The sequence below is a fragment of the Neopelma chrysocephalum genome, unplaced genomic scaffold (assembly GCF_003984885.1).
Source record: "Neopelma chrysocephalum unplaced genomic scaffold, ASM398488v2 Primary Assembly neopelma1_59, whole genome shotgun sequence".
Taxonomy (NCBI): Eukaryota; Metazoa; Chordata; class Aves; order Passeriformes; family Pipridae; genus Neopelma; species Neopelma chrysocephalum.
This window is the reverse complement of record NW_020897714.1, coordinates 16431512-16449381: the sequence shown is the minus strand read 5'-3', so window position 1 is coordinate 16449381 and position 17870 is coordinate 16431512. Positions and strand designations below refer to the sequence as shown.

The 17870-nt window shown below is 36.1% G+C and overlaps 1 protein-coding gene across 4 annotated transcripts in view; it reads right to left on the bottom strand.

Moving 5' to 3' along the window:
* Positions 1-17870, bottom strand: part of LOC113965964 (putative RNA-binding protein Luc7-like 2) — a 32630-nt gene that overhangs the window by 10130 nt on the left and 4630 nt on the right. For 2 of the 4 annotated variants that reach the window (XM_027680079.1, XM_027680078.1), the window contains exons 2-5: positions 12424-12518; positions 2832-2930; positions 1874-1984; positions 1069-1212 (exon numbers count right to left, since the gene is read on the bottom strand). In XM_027680079.1, coding sequence (XP_027535880.1) covers positions 1069-1212; positions 1874-1984; positions 2832-2930; positions 12424-12518 — 449 coding nt within the window. Of the gene's footprint in view, positions 1-1068; positions 1213-1873; positions 1985-2831; positions 2931-12423; positions 12519-12948; positions 13016-14185; positions 14257-17870 lie in introns of those variants that run through there. The other 2 variants (XM_027680081.1, XM_027680080.1) reach the window with 2 other exon arrangements.

Here is a 17870-nt window from a genome sequence, read left to right as displayed (position 1 = left end):
AATTTGCTGTTACTTCTTAGTGCACATAAATACAAGGATAACACTTTACCAAGCATATGCTACAAATTAATAACCAAATTCAATGTACACCAGCACACCCTTCAGTTAATTCACGCTATTCATAAATCAACTGTTTTATTAACATACAAGGCATGTTTCCTTATTTTGAAAATTGAACATATTTAAAAGCAGGACATTAGCAAACGGTTTTGTGGATTTGTGAATTTAAAAAAGTGGGGTAATTATTACCTTTACGTAAGACTATACTGCACAGAAAGCTGAACAATATTTTCATATCCTACAATGAATACACATTAACACTACAATTACTATGTTGACATATTATGAAAATATTACACCAGTTTTAATTCTGAGCGCAATTTGAAACAGTGTTAGTTTCCTGAGAAACCCATCTGCATTTTAGACACTAATTAAACACATTATCTGAACAAAATTTATCTACAGACACTCAGATGACAGACCAGCAAGACTGCCAGCGACCCTTCTGGTACTATTAAAACAACTGCAGATGTTTGTTTCTGTAAATCCCGTATCTTGGAGCAACACAATACGAAAAGCTCTTGGTGCGTTCTGCCACCTAAACATTACAAGGACCATTTTGACTGGACTGATACACAAGACATTAAATAAGTATCTTCCAGAGAAGACAATGGTTCACTTCACTGAAGCTTTCCAGTACAAGTCACATCAGCATGCGACAGCAAAAGCCTTGATACCAAACCAGGCAAGTCAGTCCAACAAACACAGACACAATGGTAGTGTCCACAGATACAACTGACCAATACAGCTAAGCTACGATGAATGCGTTATTTTTGGAAGGGAGTATAATTTTCATTGTATATGAGTGTATTTAAGGGTAGAAACTTTGACTCTACAGGATGCTGCAAAGCAATTACTTTAGTTTTATATGATGCAATTAGCTAAGGAAGTGAGAGCAGATAAGACATCTTGCATTACGTGGAGGTCAACCAATTTACACAAAGGCCAACCAATTTAATACTTGACCCTGCCCTCTCCATCCCCCAAGCCTTACAAAATTCAACTTACTTCTGCTTCTCTCTTCTTTACCCGAGCTTTCTCCACTTCATCCATCACTTTTTGAGATTCTTCCACATTTCCATCAGCTCCGAGCTGTTCTACTTTGGCTAACAGTTTCCCAATTTCTTCATTCAATTCATGGACTCTTTCAGCCTTGAAAGACAAGGAAAGGCTTAACACAGGAAATGCTTTTACTCATGGAAAACAATCTGAACTACTACTGTGTGCAAAATTGGTAGGATAGAAAAGAAACATGCAGAGAGAGCTTCTCCAGGTGTTAAGAGTGAAATAGAAAATGCCTCACTGAAAAACACACAGAGAAAGGCTGAGTTACCAGGTCTATGTACCAACTCCAGAGAAGGATTTTGTTTAGAAAATTCAAGTAATTCACACTGTTGTTCATACCACACAGTCTTGCAAAATTAGTATTTGTATAATCATTCCTCCTAGCACGTGTATATATGTGCACAAAAATTGTAGAAGTTTTTTTTTCATTCAAAGATCTAGAGAAAAGCACATCAATTTTTGTTTAATTTATGGATGAAGTTTTGATCAAAAAGTGTAAGAATTACTAACATTTGTATGGCATGGAATCACGGTGTCAAGTTTCCCAAGGTCAAAAATATCAGAGATCTCTTCCCTGTTCTCCTTCCTGTGCCTTAAGGGCAGTTTTGGGAAGAACAGAGAAAATGTGTTATTTTTTCCCTCTCCTCAGTATGAATTCTCAGATTTGATATCTTGCCAAAACTTGAAGTTGGGTCTTTGGAAAAACAGACCTTCAAAGAGACTTCAGTTACTAGTTTTCCATGCTTACTTTAGCTGCAACTTCAGCACTGATCTCTTCTTGGGTTTCTGCTAGTCTTTTCTTAGCCACTTCTGTTCGCCTGTCACAGTCTGCAATAAATGACTGCAGATGGTCCATTGCCTAAAACATCAATAAGAACACGGATCAATGCTGTCAAGAACATGGATATTTCATTAGTTGTAATGCTTCCTAAGTTTATCAAGACTTAACTTTCTTAAGTTTTTATTAGTGAAACCTTTGTAAAATGATACTCTATCAGTTTATGGTGACACATAAAGTAAACACATATATTAATACACAACATCTTAAAAATTAAATAACCTACGCATTGGCATTGTTCTAAGTATTTGCAGAAATTTGGAATGAATCTGTCTTGAGTCTCCTCTGACAAGACGTGAATATTTCTAGCAGGCATTAAAATTCTTCTAAGGATATTCAGGATCACTTCATCCAGCCATTACATGCAATACTGTAACTTTTTTCACTAGGGTTTTAAGCTATTAAACATATTAACATCATCCCTCCAAACAGCAATTAAAAAAACCAAACCTTTTTGTCCTAGCAAAAACTAACTTCCTAGCTGGGAGTTCAAAACTCAAACTATAGTGTATGGAGACAGCATATGATTTGTTATCAATACAGAACTACTTTCTTCATTAAATATAGAATTTAAAACTCTCTTCAAAGCATACACAGCCTTAATATTTGCCTGCTATGTGATAACACTAAGACAGCACCCACGTTTATGATATTTTGTTCTGTGGGAGGCTGTTAACAGTTCTACCTAGAGAGTGACAATACAAATTAAATACTTGCATATATTCATGAAGAGGCATGTATCTTTGCCAAGGGTTTCTCTGTTTATAAGATCCTTCTGTGTGTACCAAAATTTAACATCTATTGCTCAGTGTATCGACCTTGGTATACAAACTATGCTCTCTCTCCAGCATTAAGACAAAATACATACATCAAGCTCAAAGAAGAAATCTTGATCTTTGGATGCTATTTCATAGTCTGCCCTTAATGCCAGGTCATGCACCTTCAGGCATTCTCCAAGGTCCATTCTCTGAAAAGAGACAGAGACAATGTGGTTTAACTTTTCAGAAATGTTACAATGAATAAGTTAGCATGATTTTCTTCAACAGTCAAATACTCTGAAACAAATCAGCTCCCCTGAGGGAACAAAAGGACAGCTTAACAAAGCTATAAGATGATACCAGGTCTTTAACAGAAATGCACGAATCAGGAAATAATAAAAGCAGAGAGAATGAACAGCTTGTCTTATCATGATAGCTGTTTGGATTACAAAGTATCATTAACTTCTCCCAAAAATGTTGTTTCACTGAAAGTTTAAAAAAGTGACTGAAGTGGAACATCCTGTATTGAATTTAAACAGCTTAGCAGAATCAAGTTCCATGAAAATAACTGGCAGTTAAATGGTCAAATTCTCGACCCGAGCTGTCTGCACACTCTATGGTGCCGTGTTTCAGTTATATTCATCACCTGGAACAGCTACAACCACAGCATCACAGCAAGTGCTGTTTAAAAAACACTCTTGAAGCATTCCAAGTGAGATAGTCAAAAAATCAAATCCCAGCAAAACATTTTGCATATGAGTGAAGATGATCTGAGTGTTGGACTACATTCAAGAATCAGGGGAGAAAAATTACAGATACTTCACTTGTAATTTAAAACCCTTCTAGGAAGGGCAGGAAGAAAGCATGGACTTAAAAAAGGTAAGTAGGGTGCATCACTAATCTTGCATACAATGCCACTGAGAAGAGTGCCCAGAATCTTATGAGATAACAAACACCGTTTTTACATTGAAATTTGCATAATACACAGCATTAGAAATTCTAATTCAGTGTGTTCACCACAAGTCTGGTGATCAAGACAGACCAAAAAACCCCACACACAAACAACAGCAAAAAAACCCCCAAATCAAAAAACTAAATCAAACCCCTCCCAAAGCCAATTTGAAATACAAACAAAATTGAATAAAACCAAGGCAGCCTCTCTGCAAAAGCACAGGCTGATGTATAATCATTGACATTTATTATTTGCATCACTTAAAACCAGCACGGTTTCAGTTAGGTCTGCTCTTGGCACTGCTCACTTATTATTAAGAAGAGTTAATCCTTTCTTAACACTGAAAGCACATAATGCAAATTGAACTCTGATGGAAAAAGCTATTACTGTTGTAATTAAATAACACTTTTAGAACCAAATCTAAAATAATTAATAACCTGTGTTGTGAGTTTTGTAAATAGAGGATGAGTGTTAACTCAGAAAGTACTGCAAGTAATTTGAATGTGAGCCAAATGAGTAGGGGGTTAGCTGGGTTTTTGTTTGCTTGCTTTTTGTTAATAAATAAAATACTTGGATTTAAGTAAACAATTCAAGCCTCATAAGTAGAGTAAAAAAACCCAAACATCAATTACTTTTGTTTTCTCAAATCCCCATTCACTGATGTTCCAATGAATCCATTAAAGTAATTTTTATGGAAGTTGTTCATTTATTTCAAATGTTAGAAACAAACAAAAAAAGATTGTTAAAATGAAGAATTTTGAACTTGAAAGTTTTTTATAAACTGCAGTTGTTTAAATACCCTTCAGCCACCATAAATCTGTTTTCCAGAAAACATTTGATTGCAACAGAGAACATCTGATTGCAATGATAAAGATTAGCTTTTCCTGTTGCAACTATACAGGCCCTCAGCAATTTTGTTAACTGATGCAAATCCACAAAGACCTTGAAGCTGAGCAATGTATTATACATGTCTATTTCCAAGTCATCAGAGGCTGACATTATTTAAACTGAAGCATTCTTTCAGGAAAGTACTTCAATACTAGGAGAACAATAAGAAAGAACATTTTGAAATTATCTGAAAATTAGACACTTAAAAATTCTCCTAAAATTGTGAAAACATTGTGTTTATGCTTGTTCATTTCTTGTACTGATAAGGTCTTTACAGCTAAACTGTAGAACTTCAAGGCCTATCCTGTTTCAAGTACTTTAGTTCTAAATGCACACATAAAACTAGTGACACTCTGATAGGTCTGAATACAATGAGAAGCAGCCTGAAACACATCCACTACATCATTACAAACCCACTATTTTAATATGCAATCTGCATACACTTTGAATAAATGCATGAAATAAACTTCCATCACACACTAAAACCCCACAGAATTCACATAACACCACCATGGCACTCAGTTCACTATTACATGTGCTTTATGTTTCTTTTCCCTCTATTTGGGTTGGATTTAAAATAGTACATTTCCTGATTTCTTTTCTTCTTACTGGGAATTGTAAATCCATAGCCTGAAAGGATGGTAATTACTCTGAGACAGCATTACTAGCGAAAAATTTTCTGTCCTCCCTTTATCACTGTGCTGTGCCACTCCACGCTGACACATCTGCCTATGCAGTTGAACACGATCTGGGTACTGACTGGGTAAAACATATCTCAGCAAACCAAAAACAGAGGCAAATTTTTCAGCAGTCTTTTTGTCCAACCTGTTGGGCAGCCACACAAACAACATGCTGACAATATGTAGGAACAACATAGTAGGGGACTAAGCAGCTAGGATCTCTTACAGTATCAAGATGGCAAACTCAAAAACCTTTGAATAACTTCAGTAATATTAGCAGAAATTTTGAGAGACTAAGTGGCTGTTACAGAGGATTCACTTTTTTAACATGTCTCAATCACAAGAGAAGAAATTTTGGCTCCCCTTCTCCTCTTTGATCCAACAGTGTTGCCTTATAAATATTCATGTGGCATAACAGAGAGCAAGAACAAGCAGGTACAAGAGAAAAGGATTCTTTATCATTAGCTTTGCTGCTGAAGAAATTACTTTATTATTGGAACTGCTGCTTAATACAGCCTATGCTAGTTCTGGGCAATCCTTTGAGAACCTTCACAGATATATCACTTTAAAATGTCTTTCTTAAAACTTCTATTAGCAAACTCCAATGTAGAGAGACATAAAAGACCCACCGCATTTAAAACTCTTACACCACTTTGCAAATTATATGTAAAAACAGGCTAAAAAGCACTTCTGCTGGTGTAAGCTATGCAACATCAAGTGAAGACAACTCATTTTGGGGATGATTCACTGCTGCCACAAGTCTATGCTGGATCAGGATTGTCGAGGACTTTAATAAGCACAGAGCAGCTTGTATTATAATCTGGCACATATGGCCAGCTGCGGAGTAAATGGACAGCAGATGGAAATGGAGAGAGGATACAGCAAGACACATTATTTTCATTTTCGGCAAGTGCACCTTGCGGTTTGGTGCCAAAGCATGCCTACTCCAGAGGCAGAGAACAAGCATTTGCAGTCAGCCATTTAAAGATCAATCACAGTTGAAACAGAAGATGGCTAAGAGGGAGACTCATGCTCACACATTCAGCTACTAATGAAGGCTTAAAAAGAACACAAACTATTTTTCACAGTCAATACACTTACTTTCAGACAGACTTAAACTACTTAAAGTGATTTACAGAGGAGTTCTGATAAGCAATGCAAATAAAGAAAGGTGAGAATATCTAAGTCCCCAGGCTAGACATAACTAAAGTTTATGGAGTATGTTAAGCCACACTTTGGGGTCTTTTTGCAGTTTTCTGCACTTCTACTGAGATTAAAGCTGACAAAAAACCCTTACATATTTGGAGAATCTTTAATACAGATAAAAGCTATTACTGAAGACTAGTCTAGGTAACCACATGCAAAGCCGCATATCAGGAGTACTTTTGCTATTCCAGAGCTCTGCATAAGAAACTAGTGCCTTCTACTAATGATTTGCTAACCATTTTCTGCAATACTATTTTAATTCCTAACTGTTAGATGGACAATTAAAGCTGCTTGATTTCCCCGAGCTGAGGTTTAGACAACTGTCTTTCATCCTGAACAACCTCATATTGAAATGATTTAGTAATAATTTTTGTCATCCCATCCACAAAATAGAATGCCTTTGGAATTAATATAGAAATATGGATTACATACATTTTGTTTGACAAAGATGCATAGCTCTGCTTCAATCAAATCAGGTACAAAAAATAAAATAATCACGTGTTAAATATGAGCTGACAAGGAAGAGTTGGCCAAAGACATGGGCAATACAGAATCTGAAGAGTTGATCTGCAACATAAATATGCACTCAAGAGTAGCTGGCACTAATAACTGATTTGGCAAGTAAACTCTGGTATGATGCTGTTTCTGGAATATGAAATTAAGAAGGCTTTCTTTTTCTTCCAGATCTTGAGCTACCTGCAGCAAAATTCCCATTCTGGCACTTCTGCAACTACTACACATTCTTTTGACATCAGAAATTTGATTATGGAATGTACTTCATAAGGAGTGCAAAAAGAGCACAGAAAAGCCAAAGCTACTTAAAACACAGAGGGCCGATATTGAACCAAGTGTGACATAGTAGCACAAACAATCAAATGCTTCCAAAAACAACATGTCTTTGATAGATTTTTGAAACAAGATACTCTGGACAATGTTTATGTAGAGAATTCTTTCTAAAGATACCCTTACCAAAACAGTTCACATTCAGCAAGAGCAGGATTTTTTTGTTTGTTTGCATAGAAAGATCTGATGCTGCTGATAAATTGATATTGGAGGAACCAGATCTCCTCCTTTGTCAAATTGTTAAGGCAACTACTAGGGTCTGTATGAGAACACTTGCTACTGATAAAAAGCAGCTGCAGATAGACTGTTTGCTGACATCTTCCTTACAATGGAACTCACTTTTTATCTGCATTAACAATTTTGTTTCTGACATATTTCTACATTTATGATAAAGCCCATCCTTTCTTGTAGGCAACATATATTCAGAAAAGGAGCCTTTAGGATGATGTAATAATGTTTGATTTAAGTCCTCTGACCCCACTAGCAGGAAAGAAATGCTGACCAAAAAGGATGCAAAAATTATTAAGTTGAAGTCCTTAGTAACCACTGAATTCCAGGTATCTTCAGAAGTCTTTTTAAAAGACATTTCTCCCTATAACCATACTCTCACTTCTGAAGACTTCAAGTCCTTTCAATAGATCTTCACTTACAAAGCTAGCAGGTCTTTCTTATTTTTAAATGAGATAATTCAGTGTTCACATAGTATTTATTCTTATAGCTTGACTATGTAATACACTAAAATTGAAGCTGATGACCATACAGAAAATAATAAAACCTCCCTTCACCTAGATAAATCAAACCCATCAAAATGGAATATGGTACAATCAGTTTACTTTCCTGGCATTGTTCAAAAAAATTAAGAACACATTTCAAGCAACTGACACGATCACTTAAGAGGGCAAGAGAGCACTTAACAATTCATCACCACTGGGCTGAAGGCTACAAATTGAGGTAGCTTATGCAAGCCTAATTTAATTTGATTTGCTAAGCTGAAGCAGTTCACATGATCAAATCAGTCCTGCACTGAAAAGCTGATACCCTCCAGCACAATGCCTTCTAACAGCTTCTAATGCTTTTTCTAACAGTACAGCAAAAAAATCAGAGTCACATCTCAAAATACAAGTTTTAAGCATGCAAATAGTTCCACTGAGCCAATGGGACTGCTGGCAAATCAATCAACTACAGATTAAAACACCTTACTAACACCTATCTGCAGATGTATGAACTATCCAAACTTCTCTTCCACAGGAAAAGGAGACACAGACAGTACATTCAGTGAGCCTAACTGGATACACCCCACCTTGAGAGGGATACCCAGTGGGCAGGTGAACTGAATCCTTTCCTAGGCTCCATTGCCTAGATACCTTCTGACTTCAGTGCAAGCCTCAACACCTAGCTCCTCAGCTGAAACCTAAATTTAGATGTCTTAATCTGGAGCTGAATTCCACCACTAATAAGCTTAAAGTTAATCCTGTATTCAAGTATATTGCTAAACCAAGGTCTTGATCAGTATGGTTTTAGTCAGCAGCAGTCCTGAAGACTAGAGTGTAATAAATTCATGAGCACCTGAATACAGGCTTAACTGCAGGGCTGAGCTGACACAGCATACTTTCATGTCAGTATAAATAAAATGCAAGAAGCAATTTTCCTCAACAAATACACATAAATACAAAGTTAAACCACTGAGGAGAAAGGAGTTTCTCAACCATGGTTTGCACAGACCACATACAGTATTTGTGAATTTTTTTTTCATCATGGAAGCACAATCAAGCTAATAAGAAAGCCAGATTGATGCAGAAGTATTGAACTGTTCTGGGATCTTTAAAGACAATTACTGGGTTACTACAAATATTCAGGACATTACTACTTTTAATCTTATTAAAGGTAGTTGTTTTAAGTCTTCCCATGTTGTAGTTTTCATTAGTACTCAGCTATTCATTCAGAAACATACCAAGATAGAGAAAACATGCTTATACATCTTGTAGAACCTGCAGAACACAGCATAGACCTTACTTAAATCCAGATAATGTTGCTTAATAGGCTTGTACCATTACAGAGGAGTTATCTGACTCCTACATATGCAGCTTCAGTCCTAATATCATAATACAGACAAACAAACATTTTTTTTGAAGAAAAAAACCAAATACCCACAAACAAAAACTCCAAACACCCACAAAAAAACCCCACCCAAAACCAAAGCCACCAAAAAGCCCACAAGCCTGATCATCAGCAACTGTTTAGGATAAATGTAACAGTGTTAATCCTCTAAGGCCAAAAACATTAAATAAAAATTGCTAACTTTAAGTGGCAAATTATTCAGTGTCCCAGTAGTCAGGGTTTACAAAGACTTATTAATCTCTTATTATAAAATTTTCAACTTGAATGAGCAAATTCTTAAACCACTGATTTATGCATGTGAACTGGCACTCAAGTATCATTATGAAAAAGTAGAGCACCAAAATATGAAAAAGTGACAGTTTAAAATAGCTTTGGTGAGAGTCATTGTCAAAAGCAAGTTCTGAACAGACACTGTTCTACAACCTTGAATACGACTTCTGTGATCTTACCAATTAGTTTACTATGTGCCTCACACAAACTTCAGAACACATTTCAACTAAAAAAAAAAAATCAAAGAGCACTAGAGATTTGGAACTGGTATTTAATAAACGGAAAGAGGATGCTACAATTTTATCTTTGCTTGCATTTTTGCTGTTGAGACTATGGCTTCCATGTAGCCCATTACTCCCACTGCCCTTAGAAGGCGGCCACAAAAAATCCAAACCAATATTCTCCCTATCTCTCCCCAAAAAGTGACACAAAATCACCTCCAGCAGGCAGACACCCCTCTGAATGCTTGACTTAGAATTTCCAAGTCTACAAACCCAGAAACTTGGTAGCACAAAAACATATCCCCAATAAAACCCCTAAACCAAAAGTATTCACACAGTACCTTTACCAATACACCCTGCAGCCTGAGGAACATGGTTTTTATTGTCAAGGGTAATCAACACTTTGGCAGAATTTGGGGGATTTGGCCATTAAGGGAAAGAACGAATACACTAAATTAACAGCGCCTACTACTCATATGAGTCACTTTGTCTTGTGTTATCTGTGAATGTCCTCCTTGAGTGCTTTCAAAAGAGTGGGTGGACTAGAATTGTACAGAAGCCTGCATTTTGCAGACAGGAACAGTAATATGCAGCATTTAAGAATCACAGATTATCTTGTGATGCAAAAAAAATGGCAACTCATGTCCAGTATTTAACCCTAATCTAGTCAACAAAGAGATTTAACCTCATAAAATGTCCCCAGAGAACTTATCCTTTCAGAAGCATTCATGGATTTGAATTTAAAAAAAGAAAGTCACTCAACCTTTATTATCTATAGATCTTGAATGCAAAAATCAAAATTTTCTTCTCAAAACTCTGGAGAAAACTTCACAGTCATTTTCTAAATCAGTGATAAACTGTTCAGTCAGATTCTATGCTTCCTGCCCTTTTAAAAACTGCTCTTAAAGAGAGAAGGTCCACAGCAGAACATCGAATGGGACAGGTAAAGCCTGCCTCTTACAAGTCCCTTACTACTAGTCCCACTAAAAGGATTAAACTAGTCATTGATTTTCTGGACCTGGATTTACATTGTGAAACACATTTTGTGGTATGATGACTAATTGCATTATGAGGAAGGAAAAAAAAAGACTGATATTCCCTGAAGTGGCAGTTTAGTTTAGTTCTGCAAGAGCAGCAGCAGAATCCAGTATGAGACACATGAAACTTCCACCTAAACTGAGTAAGCTCTCTCAGCTGATGTGATTGACCTGCACCATCAGAGGTACTACTGTATGATAACTATGCCTTTTATAGTTCTAAAGATAAACATTCCTTACTTGCTAAAGACAGCTGTCCTAGAAATCTTTGTTTACCGAAATTAGACACAATGAAGAGCTGCCAAACCAATTTTTGAAAAGTCTCTTCTTGAGGATTATGACCAATGACTTTGTATGTTTTTACAGCATACTGGTATGTCCAACCCCCCCCCCCCAGCAGAAGCTATTTTGCTCACCACACAACCAAAACACTGGCTAACCTAACATGTGAAAAGAACACATTTGTCCCCCCTTTTCCCCATGTTGTTTGGACAGTTATGTACACAACAGCTCGAAATAAAACTAGATATACATTGGTACACAGTACTACTTCAAATAATCCTTAAGACAGGTTTTCCAGTACTTATTTTCCCTGGTACCACAGGGTAACAAAATGTGCCAACATGAGTAAGAAAAGGTACAGAAGTGCATCATTAAGACCAGTAGGCACACAAGACTCCGCATATCATCATATTACATCTCTCTATTATTAATTACTCTAACATCACTGAACATCAGGTTACATAATCAATGAAACATAACTCACCCACCAGTCACAAAAAATAAGCTACTTAAAACAGGCACTCCAAGGTAAAGTACACACACACTGTCAAAGCCCCTTGTTTGCTATGCTCAGGCAGTAGAACTTTGGCTACAGAGTACACAAAAATCCAAGTCAAACAACTTACTAATATGCCGTAAATGGAGATTTAAAATTGGCCTTAGAATTTATGAAAATGGCACAGTAACTGGATATTGTATAGTAAGTGCCACTATCATATTAAAGGTATCTCAGCTTCTAGAAATTTAATTATTTGAACTTTCAATTATTTTCATTAAATATTTCTGAAGAAAGATCACCTCTCCCCTTCCCTATACAAACGTATCTATAGGATACTTTCCCACTACCACATAATTTAAGAAAGCAACTTCATAATTTGTGCATAAGTTATATTTCTTTCTTTTCTACTACTTGTAACTGTACCAGCTTAAGACCACTTTGCTGCAGCGCAATTCATGTAGGTAGCGTTATTTGTTTTTTCATGTAATACCAAACAGTGAAATTTAAGTAATAATTAGCATACAGAATTCTAAAAACTAACTTCATGACCCATAAATTAGTTGTTTATAAAAGTTCCTCTGAACTACTGGAGAGCACTAGATAGATACTCACCGAAATCATTAAATTAAAGGAAATATTACAAAGAATAAATATAATTCAATTTCTCCATTCTTATCTAAATAAAACATGAGATTTAGCTACATACAGTTCCAGAGAGCACATCATGAGGGCAGCAGTTGAGAAGGTGGCTCTTGCACACTCTGTCATCACTGAATTTGATTCGCTGACGGGTTGTGTCACCTGCAATATAGAAATCAGCACATTCCAGGTTAGAAAACTGAGGAAGTAAAACATGTTCTCCAGGTTACATGCAAAGCGTTAACAGTGCCCTGTCACATAGTGAACGTCTATGGAAACTAGAACTTAAAACACTCTATGCTTCTTTGCCAAATAACACAAAAAACACAAATGTGTGTTTTAGTGCTCTATAATCCTATTTAAAAAACCTCTCACACTTCCCTTTCAAAAATGCGGTAGAAAAAGTGCTTGAAACCAGAAAGTCAGTATTAGCTTAAAAACACTTTGATACAACAGCATTTGTTAAATGAGCTATATAACGTTCTATTCAGATTTTGCATGAAATAGTGATGTATTTGTATGCAAGAATTAGCATATAAAAGCAGCCTCATAAACACAAAATGATAAACATTGAGTCTTCACCAAATCCCACCTGATACTTTTTTTATGATTTTGCACCCTCTTACTTCTGATGGGAATAACATAAAGAGTTGGCAGAAGAATGATTTTAAATGCTTACAAACCTGAAAAGAAAATCAGTCAAATATACGGGCATAGCCTATATGCAAAATATCTTACAGGTGTTTGCATATCTCCATATGCTAAACCTTTTTTTTTTCCTTTTCTCTTCTACATGCTGCTTGTTGGGCTGGAACATCTTAATTAGATCTTCATTGTGGTAGGTTGTAGTTCCTGCATCAGCAGAAACATCAACCTGCCCAGATACTGAGGTCCAATTGCAAGGTTAAATAACCCCTTCTTGGAGCAAGACCTGAAGTCTTCCGAACAAAGAAAACAGTCGGTATTCTGGGAATGAGGGCATATGTTTCCCTTTGAGTCATAATTATCACTATTTGGAATTAAGAAGAGAGATCACAGCAATGGCTCTCTTCTTGTTAAGACACAGGCATGATAAAACACCTTAATCTTGCTTAGGATGTAGCCAGTTATTTTTTTAAACATAACAACTTGTTAAGATCTCTAATCATTGAAAACCTACTGGTGAATTACTGAAGCAAGGATGGCTGCTGGGAAAAAAACACGACATACGATGAGTTCAGATAGCAGCCTCTTCCATTTCATTAAATAATTCAAAGAGTGTAGATATATTTTGCAATTAATAAAGTTTTTTTAAGGCTTCATGATTTGAAACTCTAAGACTTTTGAATCTATTAAACAATTCAAGAAGCCAAATTCATTACTGAGGTAACTATAACAAAAGGGAATAACAAACCCATATCTTTACAGATTACAAGCCTTTCTTACCATTATGTAATCAGATTTTTAAATATCAGTTCTATGCATAGGATACTAATATATAACATTTTCAGATGGGCCACGTTTCAGATTCTTAAGTAAACAAAAGTTTCCATAAACAACACATGCTTAATTTGCCTGGGGGATACAACAGTTAAAACCTGTAACCCACACACCAAAGAGCTTCAAAGCAGTTCAACAATAGGTTTTCTGGAGGACAACCTTACTGCTTAGTTATACTTACACTACTAAAAATTTAGAGTAATCCCTTTATAATCATGCCTGCTACTGCAGTAAAGAGTTTTGCTCTTTTTTTTTTTGCTTTTTAGGAGGTGGATCCGTATTTTTTTTAAACACATAACTGCGTTTGTTCCACATTCATTAACACATCTGAAAAGTTATTGATAACTCACGGCTCGGCGAATGCGGGGCCTTTCTGACACTCCCTTGCAGATTGATGTAGGCAGGCAAAGATACATTGAACCTTTATAAATAAAACAAGGGGCCAGATTGTTCAGTTTGTATAGAATAATAGATTCTGCCAGCAATTTTAACACAGCATCTAGAAATACATGTTGACTGTAAAGATTCTTCTATATAAAGACACATGAACAAAATAAAGAAAAGTATTTAAAAAACCCCATATCTGGTGGCCTAAAAGCACTAACCTAACAGAAGTCAAGGAGTTATCAAGACCAGAAAATTGCTGAAAAATGGTGGTTCTTCAGGGAAAGTTGGCAAGCAGTATTTTCACAGACATTACCTCAACATCTGGTCATAGCTTTTTTTCACACCTCTACCACAACTAGGTATTGATGCTACAGCTGAAATACAGTCTTTTTTCCACCAAAGTGGCTAGCATGATAATCACAATTACCAAACCGAGGTCAGATAGCATGGGGGGGAGAGAGAAAGAGCTGGCAGAAACCAGTCAACAACAGCCTCGAGAACACTTTACACATCTACATTTTAAACCTTTATTCTTTCTGCATTGTGCCTTTGGTATAACATTTAAGGGACTTTCAGGAAGGCTTCCATACACAGATCATTTGGGTGTTTACCTCTTCCTTCCTCTGAAAAGCAGTTTCATACCTTTGCATTTCTTTTTAATCTATGTTGTTTCAGAAGGAAAAACTTATCAAAAAGGTGTCATATGCCACGTCCTAACAATGACTGAATTTTGTGTCCCTCTGGCAGCTCATTCGCAAGTCTGACAGCCTCAGAAGAAAATGCTCTTACTTATTAATGAATTTTGTGAGCTCCAATACTCCTGAATAGTGCACACCTGTTGGCGAAGACAGAAGATGCATTCTGCTGCTGACCCACAGATGAATCATCTTGAGTAGGTGATGACTGAGGTCTACATGAGTTGCTGGGGGGAGGGCAGAATAAAAATCTATCGATCCACTATGCACCTGTCATTCTGCCTACAGTAAATAAAACTTATGCAGATGCCTTCTAAGAATTAAAACAACACGAACAGATGCGGTTCTTAAGCCAAGGACTTCCACAGTACATTGATAACCAGGACACTACTTCTCCTTGTCAAACTGTACATAGGTTGATACCCTCTTTGTATGGTCAAACAAACAAGTGAATGCTAAATAATATTTATGAGTGTTTAAAAAAAAAGGCTTTATATATCCTGTAATAAGAAAGTAATACATCTAAAACACCAAGTAGCTGCATCGTCTAAATTTTAGAAGTATTCTTAAATGTTTGTAAAGAGGACACTTATATTTCAGACCTTATTGCAAGTTGTATTTTAATAGGTAAATAATTAAATTAGCTCAGAATAGGAACTTATTTAACCCTGCCTCTGAAAAAGAGCAGAGTATCCAACTACTTGATCTTTAGGATTCATGCTCATTAAAGAAATCAAAGTAATTTACCAGGGTATTACAGGAGTCAACATCTATTAAGCCATCCCTGTGTTTCCAATTAGATTTTCTCCATTAATAAGAAAAAGGTTGATAAAATTTATATGGAAAAATATAAATTAAATTTTCCTCAAGAAGCAAAATCTTTAGTTTACTTAACATACCTGTCCCAAACCACATTTCTATAAGAGATTAGTTTCCAGGTGAATGGAAAACTTTGAAACAGAATTGAAACCATTCAAGTAAAAAAGCAAAACATTAAGGAAACTTCGACACTTGCACATGTCCTATCCTTTACAAGCATAAGGAATCTGCACACCAGAGACACAAATATTAAAGACATTATGGCAGTAACATAAACTTTCTAATGGAAGTTTTCTATTTTGTATGAAACATGCTGACTGCAAAATTTACATCAATATTCAAGACTAGTGCATACTGCTGATTAAGGAACATCCACAGGTTAAGATCACAATGTGCACTTGTACTATACAATTCATTTTGAACTCCCAAGTCTAACCTATAAACAAGCCTCCACAATGTCATTCCTGTTCAGTACATTTTAGTCACAAGCCATCAGAATGAACACTTAGGCATCAACAATGCTTAGCATTATAACGTGCTCATATCAATGACTTCTTTGATCCATCATCTCTTACTATTCTGATGTACCCTAATACACTACTATCAACAATCCCAGTGCACAGATGAGAATTACCCTTTATAATCCAACTGTAACCTCTAATTGTAAACTAATGGTGCAATCCAAGCAAAGGAAACAATGAGCATTTGAATTTTCATGCTGTTGACTTCCTGCATTAAGCTACATCAACAAAAAATTGTTAACTTTCCACTCAAATTTTTAAAGCATGAGTCCCAACATATTGGCAAAGGACTCTGAAAGCTTTATTCAAGAAGAGCTACCAACTGGGTGGAGTATCTGGTTAAAAACTGTGTATCAAATTTCATTCGCAAAGCAAGTCCTCTATAGCAAATATTCATAATTATTTAAGCAAAGCTTAAGCAGTCACAGAAGATCCTGTTCCTGCTGCAAACTGAATGGGCAGCTAATTCTTATATTTTTGTCACTAATACTGGATGCATTTTTACCATAGCACCTTAAGAATAATATATATTTTTAAGTAGGACTGCTTCTGGTTTACACCATGACTGAAGTAATACTTGTGAATGCAGAATATAATGAAATAATTTTTTAGCTAATGCATTACAAGTGGAACTAATATATGAATAAACATGCCTTTTTCCTTCTTCACAAACACCATTTCAAAAGGTGTCCCAAAGAGAGAGTAGAAAAATTCCTCAAGTCCTTCACTGTTCCCCTCATTTTCAAAGGCTAAACTACCAGAACTTTGTAACAAAGCTAGCAATTACAAACAATTCACTAAACATGATCATTGCTCTTAAAACCTTCTGATCACTCCTGATTGACAAAGCATCTTTTCATGAAGTTTAGGTGTTGCAACTACTTTCGGATTTCTGAGCTGATACCAATTCAACATTTGGGGCAGGTTTTGCAGAAATTCCTGTATATGAAATACTTTTCTCTGCCATTACTGCTGATCCGTATTTGAAAGCCGAGCTCTCATCCTTCCACCTCCACGTGTAACGCAAAGTGGAAAAACAAAATCTATCTACCCTGAAAATACCAACATCAACCCATTATGCATCATTAAGCACATAGAGACTCTTCAGTAATCTCATAAAAAACCAAAGAAATTAAGAAATGGGTTACATGTTCTGGATTACACCTCTGTTACCACATAAAGTGTGCCACCAAACACAAGATGGCTAAAATTAGCACAGGAGCATCACTTCAGCTCCTCCCAAACAATGAGGACAGAAAAGTCACACATTAGTAACCACTGCTAAGGATAACTGATGTATAAAACAAAAAAAATGGTGAGGATGTGAATAGATGCAAATAGAATATTGTAAGTTTCAAAGCTAGAAGAAGATGATCTACAACAAGAAAAGTGCTTTGCTAGTAACAGCTGAAGAACCAAGTTAGAGACTTCAAACACAGCAGCTCAGCTCAAAAAGCTAGCAGGTGAAGCCAAAGAGGTGCTGACTGGCACTTTATATATATGAGTTCTGTATACCTAAAGGCTGCAGAGATTCTTCTGCTAGTCACATAGCATAATATTTGTTAGGATGCTTGGGAGAACGTTTTTATGAGCACATCTACATCTCAGAAGCA